Genomic DNA, 14,763 nt, shown 5'->3' with positions numbered 1-14,763 from the left:
CAGTGACTCTCAACCTTCCTAATCCTGCAAGCTTTCAATACAATTCCTCATGCTGTGGTGACAACCCCCACCATAAAATTATCTTTGCTGCTACTTCATAACTGTAATTTTGCTACTGTTATGAGTCATAATGTAAATATCTGATATACAGGATTATCTGGTATACAGGTATCCTCTGAAAGGGTGGTTCCAAAGGGAACCAGGTAGGGAACCAACACTCTTAGTTAATGGGACTTTCACACACTTATCCTTTCTTCCTCCACCAGTGCTCTGTGAGCTGTGGGGAGGGCACTCAGACTCGAAGTGCCATTTGCCAGAGGATGCTGAAAACTGGAGTCTCCACTGTTGTCAATTCCACTCTATGCCCTCCCCTGCCCTTCTCTTCCTCCATCAGACCCTGTATGCTGGCAACCTGTGCAAGTGAGTATGGCCATGCTCTGGGAGTGGGATAGGGAACCCCATTTAAAAAAAAAAACAAAACGGCATCCATAACCACTAGACAAAGACTTTCCCTGAGCCCCAGAGCAGTGGGGCATTGTGGGCAGCAGAGCCCAAAAACAGTTGTGGCTACAGTGCCCAACTAGAGAGGAGAAGGAATCTTAATCACTCGTGTTCAGGCTGCAAAAGCAGCTTGCAAGGGTTGAGCAAAGGTCACCTGCTGACATACTAGATCTGGAAGCTGGAGGCTGCTTATTCCTGATGAAGTCTAATGTTATCCAAACTGGGGTTTTAAATTGCTGTAAACACATTTGTTCTGTGTAATATAATCCCCAGAGTCATAACAATCCCAGGCTCTCCTCTCTGTCTACCCTGGGCCCTGGTTCTTTGCATGGCCCAGAAGGTGGACATTTAACAGAGAAATGTGCTCCTCTTTGTCCGCTGCCTGCCTCTCTTAACCGTGCACATTTCTTCTTTAAATGCTTTTAATGAGGACTGCCTTTCTCCGGGGCTTCAAGCACCTCCACCTCTTAGGTTCCTGTGGGGCTACCCACTCACCACACCTCATTAGTGCTCTGGGTTTTGAAGATGGGATAGCCTGATGGTCCACAGCTGGTAGCCAGCTCCTTGGGGGTAAAAAGCAGTGGTAAATGACAGCCCTGCCAAAATCGACAGGAGAGTTCTTCCTGCTTGTCTTTTTTGTCCCCTGACCTCTCTGGTGGCTTGTCTCACTCTGGTTTTTCCCTGCTCTTGGTTTCTCTTCGGTCTGGCATCCCTCTCAAACCAGGGCCTGGAAGGCCTACCACCAAGCACGGCCCTCACATAGCAGCTGCACGAAACATATACATCCAGACCCGCAGGCAGAGGAAGCTGCATTTCGTTGTGGGAGGATTTGCTTACCTGCTTCCTAAGACTACAGTTGTGCTCCGGTGTCCCACACGCAGATTCCGCAAGCCCCTCATCACCTGGGAGAAGGACGGTCAGCACAGCATAAGCTCCGCTCATGTCACTGTCGCTCCTTTTGGCTACCTGAAGATCCATCGCCTCAAGCCCTCAGATGCGGGCATCTACACCTGTTCTGCAGGGCCCGCCCGGGAGCAATTTGTGATTAAGCTCATTGGAGGCAACCGCAAGCTCGTGGCCAGACCCCTGAGCCTTTGGAGTGAGGAAGAGGAGGCCCTGCAGGTGAGGAAGCCCAATCCAAAGGAGGCCTTGCAAACACACAAACACCAAAATGGCATCTTCTCCAATGGCAGCAAAGCTGAGAAGCGTGGCCTCACCGCAGATCCTGGGAACCGCTATGATGACATTGTGTCGAGGCTGTTGGAGCAGGGTGGCTGGCCAGGAGAGCTCCTGGCCTCATGGGAGATACAGGACTCCGCAGAACGGAACGCATCCTCGGAAGAGGATCCCAATGCTGAACAGGCCCTCCTGCATCTCCCTTTCACCATGGTGGCAGAGCAGAAGCGCCTGGATGACATCCTCAGGAACCTGTCTCAGCAGCCAGAGGAGCTACGGGACCTCTACAGCAAGCACCTGGTGGCGCAGCTGGCCCAGGACATCTTCCGAAGCCATCTGGAGAACCAGGATATGCTTCACAAGCCCTCTGAGCAGAGGTTTCCTCCCATGGCCATCCCACCTCACAAACATGTTTCTAGTTTCAGCAGCTCCCTTCGGAGCTCATCTGGAGAGGCTGGGGGTGGTTCCCGCAGGCCTCACCGCAAACCCACCATCTTGCGGAAGATCTCGGCAGCACAGCAACTCTCAGCCTCTGAGGTAGTCACCCACCTGGGGCAGACTGTGGCTCTAGCCAGCGGGACCCTGAGTGTGCTTCTGCATTGTGAGGCGGCAGGCAACCCAAGGCCTGCCATCCACTGGACCAGGAATGGAGAAGCTGTTCAGTTCAGTGACAGGTGAGCCACGTAGAACCCGGGTCTAAGAAGGGTTGGGGAGAGGGACCGGGGTCCCAGAAATAATGGCCCAGCTTTGAGGCCTGTTGCTGCTGGATAATATTGGAGTAAAACACAATCACTCAATGTCTCTACCATCCTTATAAATACTACCATCCTTATAAACTGATCAGCACTGCTTCACCATCCCACTGCATTAGGAGCCCAAAGATGAGCAAGGTACCCTCTGAATAGCTTTTGAGTATTGAGTAGAAGGACACTATTCCAAGTCACAGCATCATTGCTGTCCAGACTCACGAGCTGAGGCATTGAAAAGCTTGGACATTTGCTTAGTCTCTCTGGATTGGAGAGAGGGCAGCAAGCACCAGCTATGCCCTATCGGCCATCCTTCCTGTCAGCTCTGAACTAGGCTGTTTTTCTAGAAAGGTAGCCTCAGTTAGACCTGTGATTATGTGTCTTGATGTCTCATGGTCTCTGTTTTCTGGTATGTTCTTGTTGGGATGACAGCAAGTATTATTACTTGGCTCCTTGGACCAAGGCCATTGATAAAACTAAAACCAACAGTGGTAGTAGAAATAACAACAGTCAACAATTTAAGCTACATACTACCCATGTGCCAAGAACAGTGCTGTATTTTCATAATTTTTCCCTTCATAATTTTATAGTGGTTTAGTATAGTGGAGTACTGACAATATGCCAGGGAGTCTCCACGGTCACTGGAACCTCTTTCACTCACTTATAAATGACCACAGAAGTGCAAAACCCAAATGCTGGTGAGGCTAGGGGGAAGGCCTGAGCACGGGAACCTCAGTATTGCCTGCACAAGTCATGGCTGAGTGTTCCACAGCTCAGGGGTCGGTGGTCTATGAATTTGAAAAGTGCTCAGTTAAAGCTAAACAGATGTGTTTACTGCTGCATTTTTATGTCTGCTTTTTAAAATATCACTTGATTTTTTTATTACAAAAAGTAATAAAATGGCTATAAAGCAATTCAGATGACATCCAAATCTATAAAGTAAAAGTGCAACTTCCCCTCGTCCCCAGAGACCATCACTTGTAATGATTTGGTATACATCCTTTCAAGGTTTTTCTGTGTTTTACTGTATTATATAAAGTCATCTATACACTTAAGATTTTGGGTTTTAATGGGATGTTAGTCATGCTCAGAACCTTTAGTGGGTTTTTATTTCATGTGTTTATAACAGTGTGTAGAGATCCATATCCTTAACAGCTGATTACTGTTCCTGAACGTCCTTACAATTCCCCAACTGGAAGTTATTTGGGAGTTTTCACTTTTCTTAACTCGTTTAAGCATCCCAATATGTGTTCTCACTTTCCAGGAGGACAGTGTCATGTGCAATGCTCTCAGGGTACTATTCTATTGAACACACACACACACACACACACACACACACACACACACACACACACACACGGGCTTAGTACTTTCAGAAACAACAATTTCTGAACTAGCACTTAGCAAATACCACCTAGTCCTTTTAATTCACCTTACTGGGTACTGAGAGTCTAATTCCAGTAGCTTTAAGATGGAGAAGGTTTAGTGGTCTTGTTTGAAGAAGCAACATGGTAGCCAGATGCTAAGAAGACTAAAGCTGGACCTAAGCCAATAAAGACCAAGGCTTGGAATGTCGGTCTCCCATGTCAGTGATTGAGAAACATGGTAGCACTGAGAGGAATGCACCAGAGGCTGCAGGCAGACAGACAGACAGACAGACAGAGAGAGAATGTGTGTATATAATTTTCAGTGTTTGCTCGAATACACACACACACACACACACTCTTTGTGTAGTTTTTGCTTCTATAAAGATTTTCTTCACTAGATCTAGCCTTGAAAACACTTTGTAATATAAATTAACCGCATGCAATCCAGAAAAAACCTGAAGCTCTGTGTCTGATGTTTGACATTATAATGTTTGCAATTTATTCTTGCTGGCTACTAACAAATATGACCATAACTTGTTTTTCTCTTTTGCATTCCAAGTTCTAGTTGAGCAAAGAGAAGGACTGTATCTGCTCATAGCATGCATGAGTCATGGGTGCCATGGGGACCACTTTGCTGTGCACTGTTGCTGACCCCTTCCATGTTGGGTGTCATTGCTTGTCCTCATCACTTTGTCATCATGGTTCAGAAACTCTCATTTAGCTTCAGACAGAGACATCATGCTGAATGTCCAGTGCTAGACTTGGCTCAGTTACTCTGCTTTTGCTTAGTGCCCAGACCCACCTTCCTAGGAGTCTGTAAGATCCAACAGTCTGTGGGTCTATTGGACTTTCCAGTTTATTAAAGTGCATAATAAATATCCTAGACTACCAAGAACCGGTCAAGGCAGAAAAAGATCCAAAACCTGACACAAGAGAAATTAGTCTTACCAAAGAATGAATAAAAATTCAGGTATTATTGACCCATATTACATGTAAAATTTATTCTATGCAATGAATTCACATGATTCTTAGAAGCACTTGTCAACTTCTCAGACAGTAGTTTCCCAGTTGTCCTGAGTATATTATGACAGCCTGGTCCTCATTTTCTTCTTCCTTTATTCTTCCAGCCCTACCACAGCAGATCCTGTGTTAGATACTAAGAATGATGGGAAATAGCACTCATTTCCTATTGATGGAACTCACAACAGTTTATTTAGGAAACCAAAGGGATAAAGGCAGTATTGGTCATGCTAACGGAACAAGATGTCCAAATATTTATATATGTCAACTCACTGGGAATAACTGTGATGAATGAATGTACATGGATTTAAAGTTCTATTTGAATAACACATCTCAGAGAGAGCATTCTTGATCATGCCATCTATAGCAGGTCCCCCCTCCCCAATTGTTCTCTAGCCCTTTAATGCTAGTATTTGACTTATGGGATTTTATGGTGATTTGATACATCATATATTCACTTATTGTCTGTCCATGATATCACAGCCTTTCTTTGCCACTCTAATTCTAATGCTCAGAGGGTAACTGACACCATCAAATAGTAGGAAGAATGGCACAGGGAAAAGAGAGAGAGAAGGAAGATAAACACAGAACAGTAAACAAGAAATTATGGCAATAAGTGTTATGGTAATAAATATGGTAATGAGGTACAGAATTAAAATGGATCGGTGATAGAGAAGGCCTTAGTGACCACTCTGGGTATACACTCTAAGGCAATGTCTGTAAGGCGAAATCCAAAGGATGACAAGTGCTCAGGACGTATTACCAAGAGAAAGAGGCTTTCTGGATGAAAGGAAAGTTATACAAAAACTCAGAGGGAAAAATGAGTCTGTCGTGCTGTAGAATCCCCAAAGAAACTCATTTGGCTGCAGTGGCAATGAAATGAGGTCACATGATTAAGGAAAGTCCCAGGGAAGCTTTGGCCTCTAAGGATCAGGAGAGCATTTAGGGGACTAGTAAGCAAGACAGTAAGTGGTACTGTCTAATTCCCAGTTTTACAGACTCACATGTAGCATGAAATTGTAGCAAAGTGTGAGTGGGAACTAGGAGCCTGGTAAGGGGTCCATTGCAACAATCGTCTGAATGCCATTAAGTCCCCGCTGAGAAGTCAGATGATAGGCCCTAAGGGGTGAGCTGACAAACAGGGCATCAATGTAGCTTTACAGAAATTACTGTGCTAGTTTAGGTGCCGTTCACAAGAAACTCTAGTGGGCAGAAAACTTGTAACTCATAAGCTTTAAAAAACTAGACTGTTCTCCTGTGACTTGCATAAGTATGCATAGCATGTGGACAAACCCAAAGACATGTACAACATAAGGTTTATTAAAAGAGCTACTGAAATTGAGTACTGGGATGTTAACCTTTGTTGCACAAGATCTCATGCTTACACACTGAGAGGGCTAGGGACTAGTGCATGCATTATGTAAAAAAAAGTACTTTAAAAAATGATTTGTGCATTTTAATGTCATTATTCAAAACAAAAAGAAATTATAGTGGATATATACACATATGTACTCTATACACACAAGCAAAATATTCAAAATATTCAAAACAAAAAAGAAATTGTAATACGTACATATATGTGTACATATATGTTACATACAGAAAGAGAGAGAGAGAGAGAGAGAGAGAGAGAGAGAGAGATTCACAGTAGTTGGCCTGAAAGCCTCAGATGTTTATCTATTGCCCCACGTTTGTTCGCCATGCTGCATCTGAGAACCTGCCCGTGCTGTTCTGAGACTAAAACTCCGTCAGACGCTTGCCATCACTTGAGGATAAGCTCCAAATACCATTACACAATACACAGCGCCTTTTATCTCTAACATCTGCCCCATCCCTGTAGCCTTATCTCTCACCAGTTCACACCTCACGGAACTAACCTTCCCTGTGAGCAACACCTAGTTACTTCCAGCTTGGGCATTTGCATGAGAACTTCCTACCACTGTGTCTAGTTAATCCCTGCTCCATCACAGAAGAAGCCTACACCAAGGGCTAGGTCAGATGACACCATACAGGGCCCCCACGTACCCCAGTCTTTCTCACTGGCCACCATTGTGAACCAGAATTAGCTTTCTGCTTTTCTATCTTACCTTCTGAATTGTGTTCATGTTTCTCAGAGGGACATGAATTTAAATTTCTGATTTTTCCTGATTTCTAAGAACAGTTTATGCACACAAAGGTGAAACGAATGAATAGCGGAATCTCTAGTGGATGCCAATGTATAGAAGGGGGACCTAATTACCCGGTGCCTGTGGTCTCTGTGGCTTTTGTTCTGGATAGGCAGAGGTGGAGAGGGATGCCTCTTCCTAAAACAGTGGTGTTCAACCTTCCTAATGCTGCAACCCTTTAACACAGTTCCTCATGCTGTGGTAAAATATACCCAACCACAAAATTATTTTGCTGCTACTTCATAACTGTGATTTTGCTACTGTTGTGACTCATAATGTAAACAAATGATAATGCAAGATATCTGATAAAGCAAACCCAAAAGGGTCACAGCCCACAGGTTGAGAACCACTGTAGAGTGCCACATTGCTCTGTGATCTCTCCACTAGACATCTCAGAAAGTCCTCAGATTCTGTGGCACGGAACATATAACTTGAAAGCGTTCATATAGTCAAATAAAAATGGGGAGCAGATACCTTCTGACCTCCTAGCCTTCCATCACACCTGGACCCATGGAGAAGTCTTTATGGTCATTGCCATCATGGCTAATATTTAGAGCTGTCCCACTGAGTTTCTGGCACTCATTAACCCTCACAGTAACCTTTAACATTACTATCCCAGCTTCACAGATGTTGAAATTGTAGTAGAGAGATGTCACACGAGCTTTCTCAAAAACTCCACAGTACAGAGCAGAATTGGACTCTGAAGCCAAAGCAATCTGAGTCGGTTTCTGACTTATGTTTATCTTTATTGAATTTTGCTAGGTTAGATACATGGGCTTGCCATTGTTTTTAAGGAAGCCATTGGAGCCAACTAAACCTGATACAAATTATTACTCAGTATCCCAGCCAGCTGGCTTCCAATTCACAGGGCTTTTGTATTTCACTTCTATCCATCTGTCTTCAGGGAAACCTTTTCTGCTGGATGTAGCTTCACCTTCACCTGTTTGAAGCCAGCTACAAATATGCACAATGCTGGGCACACTCAGCCCTAGTAAGTGTTACAATTGTCACATCTGTGTGCCACCCTTGTGTGTCTACGGAGCTGTGTGCATGCATTCAAAGGCAAAGACCATAAGTGAGAAGAATTCATTGTTTTTAAGTATTCTTCCGAAATCCTCACATTTTGAGTTGGAATTCACCTCTATTTAGTACCTGAGTAGGGCCCTTCTACTCATCCAATAGCAAGAATGCGTGTAATATATACAAACAATTCAGTAGTCTTTCATCTGAATGTTACTGCAAAAGCTTTACTTGAAATGACCACGCTGACTTCCTGACATGAAGAAATGGTCACATTCTGCCAAATTGGCACCAGCGATGAACTTAACCAAACTGAGACAAAGTTTGACCCTTGCCTTCCAAAAATATCTAAATTTTACTGACCAAACCATAGCTTCGGGGATGTTTTTGCTGTTTAACATTTTCACCAAAAGTGAGCCAGGGGCATATACTACTTGTAGTTCCACCAATAAAGCTCTCAAAGCATTTAAATATGACTGCCCCCGAAGTTACAGAATTTTCTAAAAGAACTTCAGGTGAAAGTGAGGAAGCTAGTTGATTTGAAAAAAGGAGAAAAAAAAAAGTATTTGTTCTTAGGGCAGGAGGCAGCTCATAGGTGATAATATGCCTGGGCAGTGACTTGAAGAGACGGGATGCTGGCGAGTTTCTTCCTTTAAGTCCCCAAGCCTGTCCCCTCCCTTTCTTTTCATACACCCACCCTGTTCTCCCACTTTCTTTACATCCACTTACAGAAGGCCTTTATCAGCAACTTGGACACAAATCCAGTTTTGCCACCTGATAAGTCAGCCTTAACCTTTTAAAACTTCAATTTTATTATGAGTAAAAATTAAAATGATATCAATAAAACCAGACAGGAACTTTCATTTTATCTCTCAGAGTAGCAAAGGTACAGACAGGGTTAACCTTTAATCACTGAGACAAGATGGATAGCTTAAAAAATAGCATAGGTTTATTTTGGCTCCTGCTCTCAGAAGTCACAGTATCTGTCACTTGTCCCTGTTGCTTTGGGCCTGTGTATATTGTGATTTAGAAGCACATGGCAGAGAAAGTTGTCCACTCTCGGAAGCCAAGAAACAAAGAGTTCCAGTAGCCCTTCAAGATCACTTTGCTACGTCCTAATTTCTCATGCCAGGCTTCACCTCTTTAAAGATTCTGATACCTCTCAACGTTGCCCCAGGATCATGACCAACTTTTAGCGTATGAACCATGAAGGATATTTACCCAAACCATAGCAGTAGAGAACCAAAAAATGTCTAAAATGTTCCCACTACATGATGGAAGCCCATTTGCCAGTGTCACTGTCATTTGGACCTACAGCCATTGTCTCACATGACCTTCTGGTATATCACAAAGAAGCTACGCTCTTCTTTTTTAATTTAATGAGATACTATTTTATTTTATGAGAATTTCATACATGCATGTAATAAGCTTTGATCAAATCCATCCCCTCCCCTACCAGTTTCTCCCCTACCCCCCACTGTTATTCCTATCCAATTTCATAAACCCAGTGAGCCCAGTTAGTCTACATGGATGTAGGACAGCGTACTGGAGCATGGGGAGCTTCTCAGGGCCACATCCATAAGGAAAATTGACTCTTGCTTTCTCTGTAGCTATCAACCGCCAAACAGCTCTATGGCTAAGGACAGGACCGCATGAGCCCCTCTCCCCTTCATGCTGGGATTTTAGTTGCCCTGATCTCGTGTGGGTCTACTACATGAAGTCACAGCTGCTGTGGATTCACGTGGACCATATCTGTCATATCTGGAAAGTACTGCTCACCACAGATGTCCACTACCTCCGGCTCCTAGCATCTGTGCACTCACAGACATGATCCCTAAGCTTTGGGGCTAGGAGTACGATATGGCTGTCCCATTTAGAGCTGAGCATCCACAGTATCTTTGCGCATTGACCAGTTGTGGCTCTCTGCATTACTGACCTTTTACTGTAAAAAAAGAAGAGAAGCTTCACTTTTTAGTATGGAGTAGCGTTGATTTTAGGGCATGGGGAGGGGAGTTGAGGGAGTAGAGACAAAGAAAGGCAGAGGGGATGGGAAGTAGAAGCCCAGTCAGGAACATGTGGAGAGAGAAGGGGGAGGTGGATGGAGAGAGAAGGAACAGAGAGGGTAAAAGAGTAGGAGAGTAAAAGAGTGGGAGAGTGAGAACCTCACTCTTAATGTGAGAAATGTCTGGGCCGTTGCCGAGGGGCTTTTGGTAGAAGGGAGTAGTAACAGCATAATGGAGAGGTATAAGAGGAGGATGCACGAGGCTGCTCACATCCTGCTAACATTCTCTGCTATTGTTTCTGATCTAGCAGAAGAGAGAAATCTGCAAACTCTCAGTGGTGTTCTGGCCAGAGCACTTTGGACAAGGTTCCAAAGTAGTGTTGAACAGGAGATGAATTAAGGAGTATTTGGAAAGCTTTAACTTGGGCAACATAGAGAATCCACAGATGGAAACTTCTCCGAATAGGAGAGAGAATGGGATGAAAAATTCCTCCAAGGTCAATTCAGAACCACAGTTGTTGATAATGCTATATGTAGAAGTCATAAGTCCACAAAATCCACTTTCCAAGTTTGTAGATAATATAAAAACTGGAGGCGGGGAAGATGGGAGAGGGGAAATAAACCAGTTTCAATTTGGTTTGGCTTATTTCCTTTGCAGAACTAGAGGAAATGACAAATGTTTTTCCCAGTCGAAAAGTGTAAGAATAGCAAGTCAGAGGAGTAGGAACCATCCCAATACATACTCAGGCTTCAGCAAGAGGAAAGCACTGAGGGAGAGTGGGGAGGTCAAATAGATGATGCTCCTGTGATTCGAGCAGGCCAAGCAGGCACATCAGGGGACACCCACGAACACAAGCACAGCACAGAGTCAGCTCTGGGTCTCCCTGCAAAGGCTAGGGAGAGGGTGCCGTCAGGTCCCACATGTGCTTAGTTGATTCGTGCTAGAAGGGTAGTCCTTAGTAAATGGCAGGATTCTGAAAAACATGAACTAGTGTTCTGATAAGTGAAGAAGTCACTGAGACACATCAAATTGAAAATGCATGTTGAAAGTCAGCAAATTTTCCGTGCAAAGGGCCAAACAGTAGACATTTGGGGTATAAGCTGTGTCAGCTTCTCAGTTCTGCCCCCATAGTCTGAACGCAGCCATCGACAGTACCCACACTGTATGCAGTGTTCTGATGAGACTTTACTTACAAAAGCAGATGCTGACTAGAGTTGGATACACCCCCTACCCACCAGTCAGAAAATTCAGTCAGGCACATTTCGTGTACAGCTTACAGTTTGAAATGAATTACCCAGCAAGCAGAAAATAAAACTATCCACATTATCGAATTCAAGACGTTATGAATTCCTAAAGAGAAAGAAGTCAAAATCTTTGGCAGGAAGCACAAGGACGGGGTTAAGAATGTGTGGTCAGGTGGCCTTTCCCATTCCAAAAATATTTTCTGTACTTCCCTCTGAACAATTGGGAGGCTTCAGCATTAAATAACTTCTCGTTGGCAGATGCATGTAAAACACCGAAGGTTGAAAAGTTGCCTTGGCCAAGGAGCGGTAGGAAACTCTTCATGAGCCTCAGTCAGTTCCACAAAATATCTTCACAAAATACAGCTCTTCTGCAAGCCTTTGTGGCTACTCTGACTTTTGGTTTCACAAAAGAATTCTCACCCACAGAGGAGGTCGCCTTACAGCAGTCTTTTCACCTCCTGCTTCAAACTTCCTAAAAAAAAAAAATCAGACTTGAAACATTGTAGCATCCATCTCTGTAAATAACTGCTAATGTTGGCACAAATTACCACCTACCAACAAGGTGGCCAGCCCACGCACCTTCCTAGTTGGCCTCAGTAGATGACAGCATTTGGTCGAGTTTTCAAAAAATTAATAAAAAATAAGGTTTTCAAAGGTCATTCCTAATTCCTGATCCCAGCACACAATACTGGAGTTAATTTCTTATGTCTAAGCTAGTGCCCCGTCTCAAAATGTAGAAAATAATTCGAAACCAGTAAAATGGTGAGAAAATTAAATGATTTAACCCCTGTGTACCTGTGTAATAAATGCTGGCTCTCATTCCCCCTTTGTGGCACATTTTATCATAATCCCGATAACCTGTGAGCAGAAAAAGAAATGTTCATCTAGAGATAAGTAAAGGACTGAACCCTACTCTACTCAGGACTCTTAAATTCTTTGTGCGTCTCTTAAGTTTGCCCATTTGCTCCTAAATCCACTGCCTGTCAATTCTCATTCTCATTGTTTCATAGTTTTCTAAAATGGCAGGATTCTGGCTGTTTGTCTTTAAATCGTTCATTTATCAGCTAACAGTGCTAAAATGGTTATGGAAGAACCAGTGGTCCTGATTCCACCATTCCTGACTGAGGGATAGATCTGAGTCATCTGTTGCCAACCCAGTGTGACCTGTGGCCATTGTCCCCTTTTCTCCACTGCCCGACCTCTTACACAGCCAGCCCCTTGCTCTCTGTGTGCTGAGTTTGTGCTGTTGCTTTATAGCTCCTTGTCCTCATCCATTCGCTCATCTCAAAGATGCTCATCAGACTGAATATGATGGCACAAGCCTGCCATCCAGCACTGGGAAGGAAGAGGCAAACCTGGGCTATATAGAAAGCACTAACATCATTAAAATAGTGCTGTGCAATATCCAGAATGGGCGGAGCCGGCATGAGGAGGACCAGGAATTATGGTAATGAGAGCATCAGTAATGAAACCTCACGTCCATAGCGTATCATGTTCCCAGTCTTTCCTGTGTGCTCCAAATGCAGAGCTCTGTGAGGAATCAACACCCTAGGTAGGTGCTGTAGTTCTCATTGATGCAGGGGCTGTCATTGAGAAGTTAAATGACTCTTCAAAGGACAAAGAACGAATTCATGATAGAGTTGACTTGGAATTCAATCCTTAGAGTTCTGGCATCTGAGTTCTAGTCTGCTATCCACCATGCTTTTCGTGGGTTTGATCACTTTCAGTCCAGTTACTTTGAAGGTAACTTAAACAAGAATTGACTCAACATGACAATGCTTTGCTAAACATTAACGATGAAATGATAAGGGAGTCCTCACCCTTGAGATACAATAATTCATAGTCTAGCTGAAAGAAATGAAACCATGTAGACTGAAAAGATCTGTGTAGAACAAATGGGAGGTCACACAAAGAAAGACTTCCTGTGCACTGTGGAACCTTAAGAGAATAGAACTGGATTGGTTCAGGGTCAGGGAGAATTTGGAAGAGTAGATAGGCTGTGAAAGGATTTCTCTTCTACTCTGAGCTAATTCCATAGAGGTCAGTGCCCTGATCAGACCAGCATAATAGTTCTATGGAAAAGTAACCTGAATATAGAGATCTAATAAACTCAAAGATGTGACCCAAGGTCATGTGATCCTTCTATTTCCTCACATCCAACACACACACACACACACACACACACACACACACACACACACACACCACCACCACACCACACCACACACACACACACACACCCACCAAACCCACACACACACACACCCCACACACCACACCACACCACACACACACACACACACACACACACACACACACACCACACCACACACACACACACACACACACACACACACACACACACACACACACACACACACACACACCACACACACACCACACACACACACACCACACACCACACCACACCACACACACACACACCACACACACACACACACCACACACACACACACACCACACACACACCACACACACACACACACACACCACACACCACACACCCACACACCACACACCACACACACACACACACACACCACACACACACACCACACACACACACACACCACACACCACACACACACACACACCATCACAAGGATCAAGCATTACTAATTACTAACAAGAGATACTGGGACTAGAAATACCAAACAGTGGTCTGGAAGTTCTCTGTATTATTCATTATAATAATAGTCTCTCTGCTTAGTAGGAAACCTTCTAAATCCACATTTTAGTAGCTGATAGACTACAGTGTAGAAAGTCAGTTTGCCAATGTCCGATACTTAGATCCTAGCAAAACCAACATAAAGTTCAAAAGAACAGTCTTCCAGCCTCCTGCTTTAAGTATGAAGGAATCTTTTCTGTAGGAAAAGGAGAAATGATGCTGGTTGTAAAGAGGCAAGCAGGCTAATGGATTTGAGGATTAGTGAACTTTAACCCCTACCTTCTCAGTGTGGTGAAATTGAATATGATCTACTATGTTCTATTTAAATTGATGCCGTCTGCTTTTGCTGTTCTTATAAAGAAATTGTGTGGAAGTGTGTGTGTATTCCTGGGACATCATGAAGATTTAAACCATGGTCCGTTTTACTATTTTTTTCCCAATTTTTAAATCTAAAACAGCTTGAACACCTGAAGAGACTTAGCAATGCTGTTGCATTATGCCACATCCGGTAAGAGTCCTTTAGGAAACAGCAATGCTAGTATCAAAGATAATAACTTACATTGCTATCTTTCTCTTATTAGCTGCTTTGAAGCAAACTGGCCTGAAACCATCTGACATAGAGAAAAAAATCCAAAGATTAATGAATGTGTGAGTGAATGAGTGGATAAGTTACCTCAGTCTCCCTTTGCTCCTGTCATCCCCCATGCAGCGTCAGCTCTACTCAATGCTGAGAGAGCATGACCACCCCCAGCACTATAGTGATACTCTAGAATGGTACTAAAGTAACTACGAGAGCTCCTTTTGGCTGATATGTTTTCATACATAGAGGGAT

At 43.7% G+C, this 14,763-nt stretch overlaps 1 protein-coding gene across 1 annotated transcript in view; it reads left to right on the top strand.

Annotated features, from left to right (window-relative positions):
- The window catches only part of LOC116893795 (ADAMTS-like protein 1), a 143,789-nt gene that overhangs the window by 55,284 nt on the left and 73,742 nt on the right, over positions 1 to 14,763 (top strand). Inside the window, exons 5-6 of the mRNA XM_032895535.1 lie at positions 267 to 420; positions 1,226 to 2,351. Of these exons, the coding sequence (XP_032751426.1) occupies positions 267 to 420; positions 1,226 to 2,351 (1,280 nt within the window). The remainder of the gene's footprint in view (positions 1 to 266; positions 421 to 1,225; positions 2,352 to 14,763) is intronic.

Source organism: Rattus rattus, chromosome 1, assembly GCF_011064425.1.
Source record: "Rattus rattus isolate New Zealand chromosome 1, Rrattus_CSIRO_v1, whole genome shotgun sequence".
Taxonomy (NCBI): Eukaryota; Metazoa; Chordata; class Mammalia; order Rodentia; family Muridae; genus Rattus; species Rattus rattus.
Note: the sequence above shows the minus strand (reverse complement) of the source record. Positions and strands in the feature narration are given on the sequence as shown.